Genomic DNA, 19,639 nt, shown 5'->3' with positions numbered 1-19,639 from the left:
AATTTTCTAACACAGGCTTGAACCTGGGGCTCTGGCATCCACGCTGCAGCAACCAGACCTTAGTTAAACCAACCAAATCCCAGACTCCCTACATACCCACAACAAGCGTCATACTCCAGAATACCTCCCACAAGCATCAAGTAATCTTTAATTAAATATTCTGTCATGTGATGAAATCTCCAAAGTTGGCAACCCTACCAGAGGAGCCCCAAGGTGCCCCACTCCTGCCCGCACTGCCGGAGGAGCTCTGGTCCACCTGCCTCAGTGCTGCCCTTGGCCCATCCCGTCCCCCTGGGTCAACTAAGCTCCAAGCCACCAGCTGGAGCTGAGCCCCTGCCAGCTTCAGGGGTGGTGGGAGGGCGGGCAGGGCCTCAGAGCAGAACATGTGCGGGGCCATGGTCTGGGTTAGGGGAGGCTTAGCCTGCCCTTGTCTTTGATATCCACCACCCATAATTCTGGGGCCACTAGGGTGCCATTCCAGCTGACCAGGTCATCATGCACAACGGTTGGCTCCATTCTGGGTGAAGCACCCAGCACCTGGCCAAACTCCTCATAAAACAGGCATGATTTTGACAAGTTCCCCAAGGTGCAGTTCTGGTACCTGGTTTTCCGGTACTCACTCTTGAGCCACTTAACCCACTCCCTGCACTAGTCACTGGTTTGATATATTTGCAAAGCTGCCAGCTTCTTCACTATTTGCTACTGTGTGTGGTCATTCCTGGTCCTCTTACTGAAGTCCACAGTTCTGCTGGCCTTGCACCAGAGAGTATCCAAAACCAGGCTGTGCTCCTGTGACCATGAAGCAGCGAGCTTTGCAAAAAGGCTTGTTCTGTTCTATCTCCATTGCAAACACGGAAGGCTCTCCGATAGTGTGTAGGCAGCTCAATGATCAGAAGACAATGGATGGGTTAACGCTGACTTACTAAGCTGCTGACGTACACCGAGGGTGGTTACTGCTGTTTTCTATAGAGTAGATTGAAGATTCTAGATAGAGAAGACAAAGGAAGATAGCAAGGACAAAGGAAATTGGTCTATGGGATTGTGGGATAATTTCTGGAGGACTCCCAGGACCGGAGTCAAGCGGGGCAGCATATACTCTGCAAAGCAATAGGGCTTGAACCCTGGGTCAAGGTCCTGGTACCCTGTGTCTGAGCCCTGGGTTAGCATGATTTGTGTGTGGACGGATGTGGGGTTAGGCTTGAGCCTGAGCCTGGGCTCACATTCCAGTGGTAGTGCCTCAGTTTCCCATCTGTACAATAGGGAGAACAGCACTGGCCTACCCCGGGGGGGGGAGCAGTGAGCATAAATACAAATAAGATTTTGAGTTGCTCCAATAGTACGGTAACAGAAGGCATATAAGTGTGTAAATGCCAGTGTTACCTAATTTATGTTTTAGCTTTTTGGTAAAGCGTTTTAAGTATCCACAATATAGAGGGGGATATTTGAGGAATCCTTGGGGTTTAGAGATGAGTTTTTCTTGGAGTCTCATCCAGATATTTCTGGCCATAAATATAATGAGAATCAAAGTCAATGAACTGATAAGAGGGAAACGTTACTAACAAGCAATGGACATTTCTACAGGGTGCATGTGTGTGTTAACACTCGCATGAGCAGGGAGGAGTAAATATTTTTCTTCTTACAGCCACTGACATTAACAATTTGTGACCTGTAGTGTGCAGTTTAAGCATCAACTCATTTTAGAATCAGAGAATTGTAGGGCTGGGAGGGACCTCAAGAAGTCATTTAGTCCACGCCCCCATGCTGAGGCAGGAGCAAATATACCACGGTCCATCAGATTATGTATACCATGATCAGATTTTTAATTCACAGGCTATTTCTAATTTTGCTGTTTATAACAAATGTTTAAACACAGTTCCATATTCTCATCCTGAACAGCTGCAAGGCATTCTTGAACTTGCTTTTTACTTCTTTCCTTTAGATGCAATTTACCTCCTGTATCTGAGAAATATATAGTGGACGTTGGAGTAAAGACAGACGTCGTGACAGTCAATCCCAGCATTATTACTGAAAGGTCAATTCTTTTATTTTTTTTAACCCCTTTAGACTTTTCTTCTGTCTTCGCAAAACAGACAAGCAAAAGTGTCACAGAAAATCTGGCTGCAGACAAGACTTAAAGGATCGATCGTGTAATATGCTGAGCATTCTGGCCCCAATCCACCGAAGCACATAAGCACATGCTTAAGTCCCACTGAAATCAGCAGCATGTGCTTAAAGTTAAGCAGGGCCTTATGTGTTCCCAGTGAGTCAATGGCACCACTCACACGCATAATGTTAATTGCATGCTTACGTGCTTGCAGGACTGGGGCCTTAGGTCCACATCCTGCTTACCTCACTCAAGAAGTCCATTCAATGTGTCTCCTTGCATGAGTAATGTGACTGGGATTTGGCCCCAACAAATACAAGCTGCTTTCAAACATTACATTTTAGATGTTTCTCTAAAATTTCTGCTCTGAGGTGATATTAATTCTTGTATAATCACTGACACTGATATGTGTTAATACGTATCGAATACCATTGGTAAAAACATTTCAAAATTTAAAGTTTTCTACCTAAATTTTGATGGAAAATATAAGTGATGAAATTTTTGTGGATATTTTTTCTCATTTTTTGACCACTAGTCAAAGAATTTATTGGCTGGGAAAGGAAAAATATATCCATGATTTTCTCTCTCCCCCCTCCCCTTTTTGTTACCAAAACTTTTTAATGACATATTTCCTGCCATCTACAGAGCTAAGTACATTTTTGTTTGTTACTGAAACATCATTTCAGAAGAAATTTTGCAAGCAGCACTATTTATTAAGATCAGGGGGGTTTCATTGTGCCAGGGAATCTTTATTGAAAGCTTCTTGTTGGTTAGTTTAAGTCATATTGGAACTTCACAGCCTGATCATCGCTTGTACCCGTTGATCTTTAGATTCCATAAGCTGCAGAAATGGAGGAAACCTTTCTATGATGTGCTACAGGTTTATGAAAATGCCTCAGTGCTGCTGCCTGCTTTCTACAACACCCGCAACACAGATGTCTCTATCCGGGTCAAATATGTCCTGGACGATTTTCAATCTCAGCAAGCTGTCTACTATTTCCACCCTCAGTATCTCATCAATGTCTCGCGCTACTGGCTTGCTCAAGGGGTGCGTGCCAAGCGGATTAGCACGGGATTGATTCTGGTGACTGCTGCCCTGGAGCTCTGTGAAGAGGTCCACCTTTATGGCTTTTGGGCTTTCCCCATGAACCCCTCAGGGATTTTTATAACTCACCATTACTACGACAATGTCAAACCTCGCCCTGGCTTCCACGCAATGCCCTCAGAAATCTTCAACTTCCTCCACATGCACAGCAAGGGGATCCTGCGGGTTCATACTGGGACTTGCAGCTGCTGTTGATGATGATGATGATTTTTCCTCTGATGTAAACGTGCAACAGGAACTCAGTTTAGTGCAGAAGAGTTTTATTACATCCTGAGATTATGCAATAATTGTTCGATATCGATTTCTCAAAGCATTGCGTCCAATAGAAGCTGAGATTCCAGCATCCTTCCTGCTAGTTGTGGTAGGGTTATGTGATTTGGGTGAAGTGAAACTCGTCCATCATAGGATATGCACTGCCCTGAAAATCAGACCAAGAAGCACATTTCCAATAGGTTTTAGAGATATACAGAGCACATTAGTGTAGCTATCATTTCACTTTCAGGAAAAGCAACAAACTGAACCCATTGGGTAAAGCGAATTTTAGCATATACTGCAGAACATGAGAAAGGTGTTTTGACTCATAGACCACTGGGGACACTGCTGATTTTATTGAAACTGCTGTTCTCTTGCATTAGGGTTTTAAAAACAAATTCTTTAAGCATTATTGTAGTTGTAAGGGGAGAGGTATAAGCTGTGGTCTTTATTGTGTAATGATGCATAGCATCGATGAAACATGTCTGTGTAATATCTCATGGTCAGGTTAGCTCATTGGTTAGAAGCCAGGCAGGACAGAACAGGTGGTTAAACTGCAATTCCCAGCAAAATGTAACTGCATCAATCTTATCAAATCATAGCTTCCTCTTCTTTGTTTTCCCACATACCTCCTTGTGTCTTACCCGCCTCCCTCCCTTCCCCAAACACGTTTTCTTCCTCAGAGCCTGAAATACTTTCCGTCTAGCTTAAAAAAGCTAATGGTGTGTGTTTGCTCCTGCAGTCACAAGCTCTGGACTTCTGACTGTTTTTTGGCAAAGTAATATATTGGTCCCATAGAATTCTGCCAGGACATGTGAGTAGTTCTCTTGAAGCCCCTGAGACTATTCTACATGAGGTTTGCAGTACTGATTTTTGGGTTCATACAGCATCAACCATAGGAGACAACAAGGCTCTTCTTGCAGATTATTTTTTTCGGATTATTTTGATGAAGCAACAGAATGATGAGGTACTTCCCCCATTGGGAAAACTTTCTAGTTACTTAATATTTACAGCAGTTGGTGGAAAGTAAATGCTGTTGGCTGGAGGGCTGGGAGGAGATAGAAATGAAGTTAAACAATTGAGTCACTTCTCATAGTTCGTGTGTGTTTAATTTAAAGTTATACATTCAGAGACCTTAAGTGTATGAATTAGACATTGTCTTCTGTTGGGGACACGGTTGTGAGTGTTATCCCATCTTAGCACTAACCTACACTTAAAAGTTTTACCATCATAACTATGTCAGTGATGTCAGAGGGATTTTTTTGCTCACATAGTTATGCTGGTAAAAGCCCTAGGGTAGTTGCAGTTTTATAAAAGGCGCCTTATACTGGTACAGCTTATTTCAGTGCCTGTACGGAAATTTGTCTATGAGTCAAATCTCCTTCCTTTGAAGTTTTTAAGGCCAGGCTTGACTGAAAAACAAAGGTGTGATTAAAGAGAGGTTAAAAGGCATAGTAGAGAGAGAACTCTTCTGTTTATTGTTGCCAGTTCTGCTGAGGTCTGATTCTTGATCTGTTGATGTCAATGTTGATGCCAAGTTAGTTTCATACATTGAACTTCATGGAACTTGTCTAGTTTGGGGACAGATTAATTTAGTTCCCGGGACTTACTTTAATGGCCTGTAGTAGAGAGCTAATACGGCAGATTCCAGAGTTCTTAATGACTTCAGGATATTCTGATTCCTCATCCCTATTAGGGGTAGGCCAAGGATGTAGAAGTTGGATCCAGACAAGGATTATGTAGCCATCTTTTTCAGAAACCAAATTTGCCAAATCTGACAAGCTCTCTCCCTTCACTGCCCTATTCCAACACTATTTCCTTCCCTTCTTTCTTCCCTCCCTCTTTCTGACCCTGAGATCTTTCTTCTTCTGTTTGGCTTTAATCCATCAACCTCTCTCCCCCTAGCTATTTATAATATTTCTATCAATTTAGCATCTAACCCTTCTTACCTCCTTTCATTCCAGTCTCCCTTTCTAAAGGCCAATTTGAAGTCAAACACAAACTTATTGATTCTAGTAGTAGCAGGCCTAATTCTCTATCTCCATTGACAACTGCACTCTCCTTCTTATTTTACAGGCCCACAACCTTGGTGTTATCTTAGACTCTTCTTTCTATGTATATCCAGTCTCTCACCAAATTGCCTAAATTCGGCTTGCTGAATATCAACAATATCTGCTCTTTCTCCAACCCCACCATTAATAACGTACTTGCTGGTTCTCTCTCACTTTTATTACTGGAACTTGCTCCTATCTAATCTCCCTGCTTCTCACCTCTCCTTTCCAGTCTTCTTTCTGTTTCCCCATTCTGTCACATCAGTCCTTTCCTTAAGACCCTCCATTGGTCCCGTCTCTTACTGTGTCAAAATCAGTCCCCTACAGAGCCCTGTGTGATCTCACCCCATTTATATCTCACATCTCTGCTTTCATTTTTCTCTCTCCCCCATCCTCTGCCCATGCACTTCCCAAACTTTTCCCATGGCATCCTACATCTTTATAACGCTCTCACCTTCATGCCCCATTTACCTGAGACACTCTTGCTGTCCTCTCTCTCTTCCTTCAACCTCACCTCTTCAAACAATACACTTTCTCATTTTCCTCACCTGAATTGTTGTCCAGTGTCTTGTCTTATTTAGATTTGAAGTCCTAGGTCAGTAGGTCATCCAGTCCAACCTCCTGCTCAAAGCAGGACCAACCCCAACTAAATCATCCAAGCCAGGGCTTTGTCAAGCCTACCTTAAAAACTTCAAAGGAAGGAAATTTGACTCATAGACCTTAATTGGCATGTAAAGAGCTGTGTACCTTTATGGAGCTACAGGAGGATCTGATATAAGGTTTTGCCTAGGGTTTGAGTCCGAATCAGGGGCCTAGGGTTTTTAGTTTACAATGTAGAGATCTCAGAAGCTGTTCTTGCAAGACTTTGACTCTCTCCTTTGAAATTTGGTTTCAGAGCTCCGTCCTATCCCTATATCTTTCAAAATTGCTTCTATTATAAACAAAACATAAAGAAAACAAATCTGAAAGGAAGAGAAGTACAGTTGTTTTAATTAAAAAGTCAGTGTTTACCAGCAGTGACCAGGATGATGTTTGGAGATGCTACCACACCTCCCTTTCCTTAGAACAGGAAATACTGTGATATTTAAGATTCTGCAGCCTGTTGACTATGTAACAACCATCACTGTAATTGATTATAGCATTTCAGAGCTCATAGGGGAAAGCTCACGGGGGAAAATACCGAGTGAAACAGAAGAGATGCCGATGCTTCAGGGTCCTGTAGTTTTGTTGTCATACTGTAGGCACTGAAGGTATATTACATTTGAGCAAGCATTAATTTGTATTTAACAGACATAAAATACTAAGCACACACTATATGAGCGGATGAATGTCTGAGTGAGTGGAATGTTTTTCCTTGATTTAATATGCAAAAGAGGTCTGCAACTTTGATGTGTTGACTAAACTAATGGATGTATAGGGCCTTGATGGTAAAAGTGTGATATACAGAGCAATTTAGACTACTGGCTATGGCATTTGAGAGGGATTAGGAGGCCTGAGTTCTATTCCCGTTGCTGAGTGACCTTAGACAAGCCATTTTAACTTCTGGGCCTCAGTTTCTCCACCTGTGAAATAGGGATAATAGTGGTCACCTACTGTTCACAAAATACCCTGAGAGCCTCGGATGAAAAGTATGATATAAGAGTCAATATTTTTGTTAGAGTGGCATAATATTTTTCATCCCTAAAATGTTCCACAAACACCAACTAGCTTATCCTCACAACTCCCTGGTGAGGTAGCTAAGTATTAACACCTGCATTTTATGCTTGAGGAAACTGGGGCAGAGGTAAATTAGGTGAATTATCACAAGGTGAGTCAGTGTCAAAGTTGAGATTAGAACTGGTGCACCGTGTCTTGCCTAAATCTCTAGACAACATTGCCTTTTGCTATGTGTTAAGCTTTATAATAATAAGAATGATCCTGAATCCCTGACTTAGCTTTGACTGGTTCTGCCTGAATATGGATTGAGTAATGATGTCAGCATTTGGCTCAATATTTCTTTGCTGCTCTTTTTGCTATGGTTACTTTGCTGAGGAAATGTCTTTGCTTTATTGGTTGACGTGAACAACAGTGACTGAAAGGAGGCTGATGTATTGTTTGTGACAGATACTTATAACAAGGGAAGACTTGGAAAAGCATCTGTAAGTGGGGAGAAAATGGTGCAAATCTGATTTTCATTATAAGAAAGTGTGTCAATTTTTAGGACAGGAAAGAGGATAATGGAAAACACAACTACATGGTAACAGGCCTTTCCTTTTCTTTGTTTGCTTTACATAACTGATTGATGTACCTCAACCGGGGTTACACTGTAATAGGTGCAGTTTTACTGTCTTTAGAATTTGGTTATGATTCTATAATTACTCTATTTTTTTAACAATTTAAAAATGTATATGCAAGATACTTACACATCTGCACCAAAGGCCCAGTCCTGCAATGCTTATCCAGATAAAATTCCCATGGAAGTAAATGGGAGTTTTGTTTGTGCAGGGACTGCAGAAACAGGCCCCAAACATGTGTAGGAAGATTTTCATTATAGTGTACATAGCTGTATAGAATTAGATATATACAGTCATACACAAACTATGTAGATCTAGAAAAACCCATATCATATATGACTAGCCTATGAAATAACATGTATGCTATTTCCTGGAGAGTTTATGTTTACCTGCCTGGTATGTTTTGCAGAGTGTTGCTCAAAAGCTGACTTGTGAAAAGTGAATGCAGGTTTGAAAATGCCCTAAGTAGAAACTTTAGTCCAGTTCTCATCTTGGGCCCCGATTCTGCATTAGGCTCCATAAAGTCAGATGCCTTGTATCCGCACAATGACTTCAGTGGGGCTCTGCACAGTTGCAGGGGTCTAGCTTCATGGAGCAGCTTTCAGGATGGGGGTGTGAGACCACGGAATGCTGATCCACTCTTTCCAGGATGCAAATAAATATAACGGAGCGGAACAACACTCCTCAGATGCACAGTGGTCATTACCTGTAAAATGTTACTGTAGAATGAGATGCACAGGGCTCAGTGCCAAAGTTTATGGCATAGGCACCCTGCCTGATGCTGCAGATTAATCAAAAGGAGGAAAAGAAGGATTTTAGGGACAGCTCCACCATCCTTTTTTAATACCATCATTTCTTATCCCGTTCAAGTACTGTTAAGCTTAAGAAAATACCTCCTTGAAATCAGGAAGCTCGTCGAATTGGATGGTATTTTGCTTCTCTTCCCCTTCATTCAAACACTGTATGGTAAATGACTGCCTAGGAAGGAGTACTGTGGAAAGGGATGTGGGGATCATAGTAGATCACAAGCTAAATATGAGTCAACAGTGTAACACTGTTGCAAAAAAAGCAAACATCATTCTGGGATGTATTAGCAGGAGTGTTGTAAGCAAGACATGAGAAGTATTTTTTCCGCTCTGCACTGATTAGGCCTCAACTGGTGTATTGTGTCCAGTTCTGGGTGCCACATTTCAGGAAAGATGTGGTCAAATTGGAGAAAGTCCAGAGAAGAGCAACAAAAATGATTAAAGTTCTAGAAAACATGACCTATGAGGGAAGATTGAAAAAATTCGGTTTGTTTAGTGTGGAGAAAAGAAGACTGAGGGGGGACATGATTACGGTTTTCAAGTTCGTGAAAGGTTGTTACAAGGAGGAGGGAGAAGAATTGCTCTTAACCTCTGAGGATAGGACAAGAAGCAATGGGCTTAAATTGCAGCAAGGGCGGTTTAGGTTGGACATTAGGAAAAGCTTCCTAACTGTCAGGGTGGTTAAGCACTGGAATAAATTGCCTAGGGAGGTTGTGGAATCTTCATCACTGGAGATTTTTAAGAGTAGGTTAGACCAGTGGTTCTCAAAGCCGGTCGCCGCTTGTTCAGGGAAACCCCCTGGTGTACCGGACCAGTTTGTTTACCTGCCGCATCTGCAGGTTCGGCCGATTGCGGCTCCCACTGGCCACAGTTCGCCGCTCTGGGCCAATGGGAGCTGCGGGAAGGGTGGCCAGCGTGTCCCTTGGCCCGCGCCGCTTCCTGCAGCACCCATTGGCCTGGAGCAGTGACCCGTGGCCAGTGGGAGCCGTGATCGGCCGACCCTCCAGACGCGGCAGGTAAACAAACTGGTCCGGCCTGCCAGAGGCTTTCCCTGAACAAGCGGTGGACCAGCTTTGAGAACCACTGGGTTAGACAAACACCTGTCAGGAATGGTCTAGATCAGGGGTCAGCAACCTATGGCACACGTGCCAAAGGCAGCACGCAAGATGATTTTGAAGTGGCACTCACACTGCCCGGGTCCTGTCCACCGGCCCCTGCTCAGCCCGCTGCCGGGCCCAGGTCCCAGCCACCGATCCCGGGCGCTCTGCTTCCATCCTGGGGTCCTGGGCACTGTCCCGGGGCTCTGAAGCCGCCCCCAGCTGTGGCCCATTGCCCCCAGCCTGGGGCAGTGAGGGGTGCAGACAGGGGCAAGAAAGGGCGCAACTCAGCACCCCCACCTTAAAAATTGTTCCCGTGCCACCGTACTGGGATATTTTAAAGTCCTGATTTGCTGCTTACATCACTATAACGTCACGTGGAACAGTACATTGCATTTAACGTTGTGCATGCCATCTCATAGAATCATAGAATCATAGAATATCAGGGTTGGAAGGGACCCCAGAAGGTCATCTAGTCCAACCCCCTGCTCGAAGCAGGACCAATTCCCAGTTAAATCATCCCAGCCAGGGCTTTGTCAAGCCTGACCTTAAAAACCTCTAAGGAAGGAGATTCTACCACCTCCCTAGGTAACGCATTCCAGTGTTTCACCACCCTCTTAGTGAAAAAGTTTTTCCTAATATCCAATCTAAACCTCCCCCACTGCAACTTGAGACCATTACTCCTCGTTCTGTCATCTGCTACCATTGAGAACAGTCTAGAGCCATCCTTTTTGGAACCCCCTTTCAGGTAGTTGAAAGCAGCTATCAAATCCCCCCTCATTCTTCTCTTCTGCAGGCTAAACAATCCCAGCTCCTTCAGCCTCTCCTCATAACTCATGTGTTCCAGTCCCCTAATCATTTTTGTTGCCCTTCACTGGACTCTCTCCAATTTATCCACATCCTTCTTGTAGTGTGGGGCCCAAAACTGGACACAGTACTCCAGATGAGGCCTCACCAATGTCGAATAGAGGGGAACGATCATGTCCCTCGATCTGCTCGCTATGCCCCTACTTATACATCCCAAAATGCCATTGGCCTTCTTGGCAACAAGGGCACACTGCTGACTCATATCCAGCTTCTCGTCCACTGTCACCCCTAGGTCCTTTTCCGCAGAACTGCTGCCTAGCCATTCGGTCCCTAGTCTGTAGCTGTGCATTGGGTTCTTCCGTCCTAAGTGCAGGACCCTGCACTTATCCTTATTGAACCTCATCAGATTTCTTTTGGCCCAATCCTCCAACTTGTCTAGGTCCCTCCCCTCCAGTGTATCTACCACTCCTCCCAGTTTAGTATCATCCGCAAATTTGCTGAGAGTGCAATCCACACCATCCTCTAGATCATTTATGAAGATATTGAACAAAACCGGCCCCAGGACCGACCCTTGGGGTACTCCACTTGATACCAGCTGCCAACTAGACATGGAGCCATTGATCACTACCCGTTGAGCCCGACAATCTAGCCAGCTTTCTACCCACCTTATAGTGCATTCATCCAGCCCATACTTCCTTAACTTGCTGACAAGAATACTGTGGGAGACCGTGTCAAAAGCTTTGCTAAAGTCAAGAAACAATACATCCACTGCTTTCCCTTCATCCACAGAACCAGTAATCTCATCATAAAAGGCGATTAGATTAGTCAGGCATGACCTTCCCTTGGTGAATCCATGCTGGCTGTTCCTGATCACTTTCCTCTCATGCAAGTGCTTCAGGATTGATTCTTTGAGGACCTGCTCCATGATTTTTCCAGGAACTGAGGTGAGGCTGACTGGCCTGTAGTTCCCAGGATCCTCCTTCTTCCCTTTTTTAAAGATTGGCACTACATTAGCCTTTTTCCAGTCATCCGGGACTTCCCTGGTTCGCCACGAGTTTTCAAAGATAATGGCCAATGGCTCTGCAATCACAGCCGCCAATTCCTTCAGCACTCTTGGATGCAACTCGTCCGGCCCCATGGACTTGTGCACGTCCAGCTTTTCTAAATAGTCCCTAACCACCTCTATCTCCACAGAGGGCTGGCCATCTCTTCCCCATTTTGTGATGCCCAGCGCAGCAGTCTGGGAGCTGACCTTGTTAGTGAAAACAGAGGCAAAAAAAGCATTGAGTACATTAGCTTTTTCCACATCCTCTGTCACTAGGTTGCCTCCCTCATTCAGTAAGGGGCCCACACTTTCCTTTGCTTTCTTCTTGTTGCCAACATACCTGAAGAAACCCTTCTTGTTACTTTTAACATCTCTGGCTAGCTGCAGCTCCAGGTGCGATTTGGCCCTCCTGATATCATTCCTACATGCCCGAGCAATATTTTTATACTCTTCCCTGGTCATATGTCCAACCTTACACTTCTTGTAAGCTTCTTTTTTATGTTTAAGATCCGCTAGGATTTCACCATTAAGCCAAGCTGGTCGCCTGCCATATTTACTATTCTTTCGACTCATCGGGATGGTTTGTCCCTGTAACCTCAACAGGGATTCCTTGAAATACAGCCAGCTCTCCTGGACTCCTTTCCCCTTCAAGTTAGTCCCCCAGGGGATCCTGGCCATCCGTTCCCTGAGGGAGTCGAAGTCTGCTTTTCTGAAGTCCAGGGTCCGTATCCTGCTGCTTACCTTTCTTCCCTGCGTCAGGATCCTGAACTCAACCAACTCATGGTCACTGCCTCCCAGATTCCCATCCACTTTTGCTTCCCCCACTAATTCTACCTGGTTTGTGAGCAGCAGGTCAAGAAAAGCACCCCCCCAGTTGGCTCCTCTAGCACTTGCGCCAGGAAATTGTCCCCTACGCTTTCCAAAAACTTCCTGGATTGTCTATGCATCTGTTGCGATTTTTCCCCCTACTGTAAGTTGCGGGGTACATTTGACAAAATGTCAGCTCCTAAGAAAGCAAAGTTAAATGTTCGTTCATTTCACTTCACAGCAACATTTGGTGTTTAAGTCATGGCAAGGTTTTGGTGCACTTTGTAAACTGTTTTGATGCAGTCAAGTCCTTTTTGTTAGAAAAAGGACAAAACTACACCAAACTGGATGATGACAAATGGCTGAGTAAGCTCATGTTTCTAACTGACATCACCACTCATGTAAACAAACTCAACCTCCACCTCCAGGGCTCAGGGCAAACGGTTCTGGATCTTTATGAAACCTGGAAGGCATTTGTTGTAAAACTATCCTTTTATTCTCGGGGTGTTTGAATTTCGACTTTCTGCTACTTCCAACACATAAAAGAGCTATCTACATGTTGCACTGTCAGTGCTGATGAGATTGGAATGTACATGCAAGAACTGGAATCAGAATTTTCTGACAGATTTCAAGATTTCCAGCGATTTGGCCCAATGCGTTCTTTTCTAATTAAACCTGAAAAGTTCAATGAAAGCAACTTGGATTTGTCTGTATTTCAGTGGATGGGTGTTGAAGATTTCGAAATGCAGCCCATTCAGTTAAAAAGCTCAGAATTGTGGGCATCAAAGTTTGGAGATCTGCGGAGTGCACTTAAAGCTACCGACAGAGATCATGGGGCCTCTATTCTGACCTGCTGGACATCCCTGCCAGCAAAATTTAACTGTTTGAAGAAAATTGCATTTGCAATGCTTTCAGCATTTGGATCCACATGCCTGTGTGAATAGGTATTTTCACACATGAAATCTTTCCTCTGTCCTTCTTGGAGCCAGTTAACAACTCATCACTCAGAAGCCTGTGTGCAGCTTAAATTATCCAAATGCATGCCAGACATTGGAAGACAGCAAGGAAAAGCAAGGGCAAGGATCACACTAAACTGATAAGATCCGCATTTTAATTTAATTTTAAATGAATCTTTTTAAACATTTTAAAAACCTTATTTACTTTACATACAACAATAGTTTAGTTATATATTGTAGAGAGAGACCGTCTAAAAACGTTAAAATGTATTACTGGCACCGCAACCTTAAATTAGAGTGAATAAACGAAGACTTGGCACACCACTTCTGAAAGGTTGCCGACCCCTGCTCTATTTAATACTTAGTCCTGCCATGAGTGCAGGGGACTGGACTAGATGACCTCGCGAGGTGCCTTCCAGTCCTAGGATTCTATGATTCCATGAATATCCAGTGTTAACGCAGCTCCTTTTTAAAAGGCCTTCTAAAAAAGGTACATCTGGGTGCTAACAAGTGTCTGTCAATGCTCCTTTAAGGAAACAAGGGGATGGTTTGCTGCTCACAAATACACCAGCCAAATGAGGAGTTGACGAGGATCCTGTTCCATTTCTGAATGCAGAGATTTTAGACAGGAAAGGCTGCAGGCCTTTGGCACCAAATCACTGATCTGCCAAAGCAGGGACTTGTTCAGCTCTTCAGCTTCACTTTTGGAGGTTAAAATTTAATTTCAGGCATATTGCTGAGAACGTAAAAAGTTGAGATAGGGATGGAGTGGGGGGGATAATATTAGGAGTTAATCCCTGGATACTGATATTATCCTCAGGAGACTCAGAGAGAAGCTGTATTAGATGAACCTCAAAACATGATATGAAGTGATAATAGTACCTGGGGAATGCAGGCTCACGTTGGGTAGGAATGTATACTATGTAGGGAGGGAAGAGGGGATGGGACTGCTCCATGTTTAGTGACTGGTCCATGAAGAGGTTTATGAATCTGCTACTGCTTCCCGCTAAGGGAGTTAGTCTTTTAGCATAAGTAGTACAGCCTCTTGCTTTTAGCTCTAGAGAGCCCATGTTCAACCCCTGGTCTTGGTCCAAGCAGGTTGAGTGGTATTAGGTCAATTACATATTACGACACAGCTGTGGTGGTTCTCCTGGGGTAGGGAAAAGTCCGGTCACAGGCTGCACAGGGAGACACTAAGGCTATGTCTACACATGGCCACGTGCTTCCCAGCCTGGTTCAACAGACTAGGGTTAGTGGGGCTTAGAATATCATGGTTGGAAGGGACCTCAGGAGGTCATCTAGTCCAATCCCCTGCTCAAAGCAGGATCAATCCCCAATTTTTGCACCAGATCCCTAAATGGCCCTCTCAAGGATTGAACTCACAAATGCTCTAGAAATAGCTGTGTAGAAGTAGGCAGCAATTTGAAGGGTGGCTCAGGCTGGAGCTATGGCTCTGAAACCCACCCGCCTCCCTGGGCTTCAGAGCCTGAGCTCCAGCTTGAGCCGCAATGTCTACATTGCTATTCTTAGCGTGGGAGGCTCCCTGCCACAGGCTGTGTAGACACATACCCTAACCGCCCTGTGTGCCACGGAGCAGTGCTTGGAGGGTCTCCAGGACTGTACATAGGAGCGGTCTGCTCATGCCAAGTAGGTCTATGACATCCCCCAACCAACTGGCTATCAAAGCCACATGGGGAAGAGTGTAATAGGCAGGAGCCACGACTATGCTGCCGAGGCTGTATTACTGTGGAACTACATCTTGGAGGCTGTAGAAATAGCTACATAGTTGCTGCACAATTCATTCTGGAGCAGGGTGGCAGGAGTCATTTCCCCACAGCCTCATATAGCTTGCCCCCAGTGAGGCTTGGTGGAAGAAAGGGGTAATTCACCCGAGGTGACTTGATGAAGTAAGAGAGGGCCGCAAAAATCAGCATTGTTCCATGAATGATTTACACTGACTGGATGGTTCATTAAATCAATAGGAACATTGACATGAGAGTAATCAGGCTGGTTAATAATACAAGAGCAATCACTGACACAGCAATATTGCAAGCATTAGATTTTTATACCGTAATATGTAATGCAGTCATTTCTGCTAGAATGGCTTCTTTGCATAAGGAGGAGTGGGTCCTGAATGAATGGTGCTGGGGCAAGTGACTGGAGGCTTTCCTCCTCCTGTGACCCTTATGAGGCTCTGATATTTGCCGTCAGACCCCTAACTTTACAAAAAGGGGAGCTGCTCTTCTGAATAGTTTGTAGCTAGATCTGGATGCAGTTTTTTGACTGAAACTTTTTCCGTTAAAAAAAATGCAGATTCAGTGATGCTGAAACCTTTCCTGAATTCATGTCAGTTTCACCAAATTGTTTTGGTCAGAAAACAAGCCTAAAAAAAAAAAAATCTGAAAAAAACAAAATATTTCATTCTGACATTTTCAGAACAAAACATGTGGATGTTTTGGTTCAAAACCATGTTTTGTTTCAAAATTTCCTTCAATTTTCTTTAAGAAAAATCCAAAAACATTAAAAAATGATCCAAGCCAAAACATTTGGATTTTGAATCAAAACTAATATTTTTTCTGATTTTTTTTTTAATTGCTACTGAACCAAACAATCTGTTATATAGCTCTATTATGAACCCTGCAGAAGTCCCTTCTCTATCTAGTTTACATCTCAGGGTGCAGAGAACTCTTTGCTTTTTAACTAGTGAGCAAAAATCCCACTGCTGCAAAATCCCACAGTCTGTACCCAGGCAAAGAGGCATATTGCAGTATTCTCCTTGGAATTTTGGAGTCAATGGGGGTTGTCTGATTTACGAATAAAGCTCCCGTCCTCAGAAGGTGTTCAGCATGCTGAGGGCCTGACCCAGAGCCCATTGAAGCTATTAGAAAGATTTTAATTGACTTCAGTGTGCTTTGGATCAAACCCCAAAGGTTCAGAGGATTGGGCCCTGAGAGTAAACTGCAGGATCAGCCCTTTGTTTGTCAGTGATTTGTTTTAATAGAAAATGAGATTTTTATAAATTGCAGATACTGTGCAGTAGCAATATTGTGGTTTAAATTGTGTATGTGTATAAACAGGAACGAAATCCTATCTGGAGGCAAAAATGTGTCTCTCCCTGCTCCCCCACTCCCCACTGATATCTGCACTTTCATGGTTATCTCTGAGAAGTGTTACATTTTAAATCATCTATGCAAATCATTTAACTGAAGCAACATAAATTGCCATACAAAATCATAGGAGCTTCAGTTATTAATGAGACTTCCATATACAACTGTGTATGTACATTAACGACATGCCTTTAGAAAAGGGATATTCTGTGCTGTCTTTAAATAGCTGTGTGGTGTTCCTTGGTGATATTAACTATTCAGGACGAGAACCCAATCCCGCTCCATTTGAGGTCATAATGAGTTTTGCCATTGGCTGATAACTGGTATCACTGGGAAAACCCTATCACACTGTGGTCCTTTTAATGTAGGTGAAGCCATGGGGTATTAGTGTGTCATTTGCATGGTATTCAAAAATCAACAGTAACTGTTCTTAGGAAAGTGCTTTTCAGTAACCCTGGAAGAAATCCAAAGGTCTACTAACGTTAACGTTTAGGGGCCAGATACTGAAAGCCTTGTGAACCTCAAACTGAGTGTTTGAGGTACAAAAGAATGCAGGAATGTGTCTTACTGGGAGACCAGAGGAAGAAAAAACTGGCTTGAATGCATACAGGATTGGAAGTTTGTAAATAAATGATCATGCTATTGACATGTCTGAGTTTCTCTTTAGAAAGCCATAAATGTTCTAGATGTTTGATCTTTAGATGAGTTGATGTGCATTATTCTTAATAACACCAGTCATTGTAATAGGTGTCAGCATGCAGAATGGTTACAAATTAGTAAAATTTGTGCAAGGAAAGCAGATAATATGTTGGATATATCTTGATACTTATATCCTGTTGAACTGCACTAAGATGGACAAGGAACTGAAGTGTCTCCACTAGTCGGTACAACTTGTATGAACCATGGTTAATTCCAACATTAATGGTTAGAAGCAAGCAGGACTGAACTCATCCCTGTCTATTACACCATCCTGATTATAAGGTGTGATACACATTTATGCACATGTGACTACAGGGCCTATTTCTTTAGTTACGAAGAAATTTGCTTGCTACTATACCTAGAAGAGGAGATAGTGATTTGTTGCTTCTTTCCTGGGTCCCCCTTATTGTAAACCACAAGCTCTCTGACCAGACATCAGTGTTCAGCAAATGTAAATTGTACTATATTCAAAAGAGGCCTTCGAAAAGGAGAAAAAGAGAAGGAAAATGCTGGTTAAATGTCCTCCATTTTCATCCGATGGAAACAAATGCTCCAATTCACTGGAGCAAATGTCTGTGTCTTCATGCTGATGGAACTTGGGCTATTACTAAAATAAACGTTGTTTTGTTTTTTGTCAATTTTAAGTTGAAAAAATCCAAATGGAGTCTCCTTAGTTTCATGCTGATTTGTTAATGATCTCATGTTCAGTGACTCATGGGTTTACTGAAATCTTCCACCTTGTAATTTTTGCTTATTGTTTTTGTAGCTGTATTATGGGTGTGATAGAAAACCTATCAACTGGTGTAAACCATAACTAAAAGAGTAATCAGGGTATTTTTTTTGTCTGTGTCACTGTGTTTGAAAGACAATTTAACTATCAAATAAACCAGTCTAACAGTTTCATCTGAAAAGCAAACTTTGCACTACTTCTTTTTGTGCTTCCGTACTAATTTGTGTCTCTTACAGTTCCTTGTCTCCGAACACATAGAGCCAGAACCTCTGTTGGCATAAACCAGCTTGTAAATGGAGAGTGAAGTCAATGCAGCTATGTCAATTTGCACCATCTGAGGAGTCAATACCATCATGATTGTACTTTGAATGTTAAATCCTGCAGTATTAAACAGCAGTCTTAAAACGCTCTGATCTGATCTATCTATGCATCTCTAATGAATTTGTCTCCATGTATCTAGGCTCCTTCCACCAAATTATGAGTAATATCATTTCTGCCTGCAAAAGGACCAGACTCTCAACTGCTTTCTTGTTTTAGACAATTTCCTAGGTGCAATTCATTCTCGGTGGTTGCTCTGTTGTAAGAGAATCTTTCTCAGGATGTTCTGCAGCTGCTGTTAATGAGGGCAACATTGCAAAGAGGAATCTTGCATCATGCTGCAAAAGTAGCAAAACTCGGTGCGTTTATATACTGAATCTATATCGGCAGAAATCTTGGCCTCATTCTGATCCTTGAGGGTGGGAATTATTAACCAAGTCCTTTCACCTGAGAGCACCCACCTCTGTGGTCACTAAGAGTTCTAGCCAGGAAATGGTTAATCTCAGCCTCTCTCTTTCTCTCTCTGCACTAGTAATACTCCCATCACTGCTGTTTTTAGGCACCATCTTGTTCAAGCCAGTTTGTTTATGTTACGCCAAACAACTCCAGCAGGTTCTATTTCTGTTATCTGTACTGAAAAGTCTAAAAGTCCCATCACACTTTGGAGTTAAGTAACATTGAGCAATCCATGCTGAAGCCCATGAGTTCATTCCAAATGCTGCTTCACGTGGGAGGCCAAACAAAATTATTCCAATTGAGTGGGGAGAACTGTGTAAGGCACATAAAGTAGGTGAGCATTTTAGTTGGCAATTTCTGGTACAGTGATCAGCAGTGAAATGGTTAACAATGGCTGGTTTGTTTAAAACGATTCTAATCAGGCCGAAAAGAGATGACCCTAAAGCGATGAATAGGGGAAGCTTACGCATCTCTAGATGCTACTGATTCGTCCTGTCTGGCTGCAGATTTACAAGCCACAGTGCATCAGTTTACATGATATTTTCAGAACCAAAAGAAGTAAAACACCAGTTTTCAAGGATTTGTGAGAATACAGAAAAACATAACAGGAAGCCCCTAATTTTTCTGGAAGTCAGATATTTTCCACGCCTGTGGGTTACTATTGCTCCAGGTTACAAGCAGCTGAAACTAGGGACTGGTAATGGAAATGCTGCCCTCTCAGTGTTAACTAACTGCTCCATTATGAAGAAGATTGAAATTGCTTTGGAGACATAGCATTAAGATGAATACTGGAGGGAATCAGTGCTCATTCTTGCTGACATTAAAACTGATGGGTGCGCTTCCTTCCTACAGCTGCTCGTGATTATCGTTAGTGATTAGTCAATTAAGAAGAGGAAACATGTGGAGAGGGAAAGAACGAGTAGACAAACTTACTCTGTATGATATAATTGCAGTCTATCACGTTGCAGATCGCTCAGCTAAGCAAGCAATCAAGAAATGGTTCATTTCCTTAACATTGCAGGAGCT

The 19,639-nt window shown here is 43.1% G+C and overlaps 1 protein-coding gene across 5 annotated transcripts in view; it reads left to right on the top strand.

Moving 5' to 3' along the window:
* The window catches only part of ST8SIA5 (ST8 alpha-N-acetyl-neuraminide alpha-2,8-sialyltransferase 5), a 105,308-nt gene extending 95,750 nt beyond the window's left edge, over positions 1-9,558 (top strand). For all 5 annotated transcript variants that reach the window (XM_073343464.1, XM_073343467.1, XM_073343466.1 and 2 more), the window contains 2 exons: positions 1,940-2,032; positions 2,936-9,558. In XM_073343464.1, coding sequence (XP_073199565.1) covers positions 1,940-2,032; positions 2,936-3,404 — 562 coding nt within the window. In that variant the 3' untranslated portion in view covers positions 3,405-9,558. The remainder of the gene's footprint in view (positions 1-1,939; positions 2,033-2,935) is intronic.
* The last annotated feature ends 10,081 nt before the right edge of the window (positions 9,559-19,639 follow it).

Source organism: Lepidochelys kempii, chromosome 5, assembly GCF_965140265.1.
Source record: "Lepidochelys kempii isolate rLepKem1 chromosome 5, rLepKem1.hap2, whole genome shotgun sequence".
NCBI classification, from domain to species: Eukaryota; Metazoa; Chordata; order Testudines; family Cheloniidae; genus Lepidochelys; species Lepidochelys kempii.
Note: the sequence above shows the minus strand (reverse complement) of the source record. Positions and strands in the feature narration are given on the sequence as shown.